Source organism: Corvus brachyrhynchos, unplaced genomic scaffold, assembly GCF_000691975.1.
Source record: "Corvus brachyrhynchos isolate BGI_N302 unplaced genomic scaffold, ASM69197v1 scaffold101, whole genome shotgun sequence".
NCBI classification, from domain to species: domain Eukaryota; kingdom Metazoa; phylum Chordata; class Aves; order Passeriformes; family Corvidae; genus Corvus; species Corvus brachyrhynchos.
Window position 1 is genome coordinate 1,743,888 of NW_008237239.1, and position 1,558 is coordinate 1,745,445.

Consider the following 1,558-nt stretch of genomic DNA (forward strand, 5'->3'; position numbering starts at 1 on the left):
TCTGATCTCTGAGGACCGGTTGGAACACAGGTGGGGTTATTTTCTGCCGAATTTCTTACTCTGAACGCAATACCTGGAACAAATGAGGTCAGCAGAGGGGTGCTGTGCCCCCATAACTCCCATACTCCATTCTCGTTGTGACTCATCAGCCACCACGGCCCGAGTCCTCCGGCACCCATCCCGCTGGCCCTGCCAGCTTTGGGTCCCCTCCAGCCTTTGGGTCCCCTCCATCTGGTTCCCTTGGGGGACAAGGAGTGGGGGGACATGCCTGCTGGCACAGCCACCAGCCAGCACTCCCAGTGTCCCAGCAGGCCCCCGGCGGGAGCCGGGGTGCCATGCGGCTGTGCGTCTGGCCACAATCCCCAGGAGAGGGCACCAGCTGGCCGGGAAAAGCGATGCCACAGCGCTGCCACAGGCAGCGATGGCTTGGCCACGCGTGTCCTCCGCACAAGCACACCACAGGCGTGGGAGAGGAGCCACGGAGGCGCTGGGCAAGCCCGGGCGGTGCCGGCACGGGGAGCAGGGCGCCGGGATGGCAGGTCCTGATGTGTCCTCCGGGCCCCTTGAGCAAGGTCCTAATGGCTAAAACAGAGGCCAGGGCCGGCGCCCGGCTGTGCCGAGGGCTGCGGGACAGCGAGCCGCGGGACAGCGAGCCACGTTCCAGCCCCAGCGGGTCCCGCTGGGTGCCCCCAGCCCACGCCACGCGTGAGGCTGTGGAGAGGGAGCCCTGTCGCGGTCCCCGGGTCACAGTTCTCTGCCGAGGGGCCGTTTCGGGACCACTGCAGATTTCACCAGCCGCTGCCCTTGACCGCATCTCTCACCCCGTGCTGGCCGCCCTGGACTTTCCCCGCTCTGGCGTCACGGTTGTTCCCTGGCTGTGGCTGCCGTGTAGCACCGGCTGTAGGTGGTGCCAGGCTGTACACAGCTCCAGGGTGAGTATAGTGCTGGGCTCTCCCACCTCAGCGGCACTGCCTGTGGCGAGGACAGTCATCCCATTCTGTCCGCTGGGATAGGCCCATCACTTGGACTCTGCTTGGTTTAACAGCCTCCAGGACCACCCAGGTCTCACACAGTGCAGTTTGGCTCAGACCTGCTGCCTGGAGCAGAGCCTGGGGAAAGGCCCAATCCCATTAGGACCCTGCCTGGGAGCACTGGGTGCACTCCCAGTGCATGGAAAGTGGTGGAATGAAGGGCCAGACCCTGCTCCCCATGGGCAGGATCTGGGGTGTGTCTGGTCCAGGTGCCCTGTGAAGGTTTGGCCGCATCCACAGGCCGGGCTGTGCCCCCTCACCATCGTGTCTCAGGGCCAGCACTTCCCATGGCGAGGTCACTGGACACAGCCACGTGGCTCTTGCCCCATGGAGGGCGTTTGCTGGGTGGCTCCCATGCACCCCACATCATTGGGAGCCAGTGGCCAGGCCTGGCCTCGTGTCCCAGGCCCCTTATCAGGGGCATTACTCAACAGCGGGCAAAAAGTCGGGGGTAGGCAGGGGCCATGGCTCTGCCTCACTTCTGAGCTGTGGGGTCTGGGGAACCCCCATTCCTGGGCAAGCTGGGG

At 65.1% G+C, this 1,558-nt stretch overlaps 1 protein-coding gene across 1 annotated transcript in view; it reads left to right on the forward strand.

Annotated features, from left to right (window-relative positions):
* Window positions 1-578: 578 nt before the first annotated feature.
* Window positions 579-1,558, forward strand: part of PHGDH (phosphoglycerate dehydrogenase) — a 4,876-nt gene continuing 3,896 nt past the window's right edge. Inside the window, exon 1 of the mRNA XM_008630436.2 lies at window positions 579-932. Coding sequence (XP_008628658.1) covers window positions 579-932 — 354 coding nt within the window. The remainder of the gene's footprint in view (window positions 933-1,558) is intronic.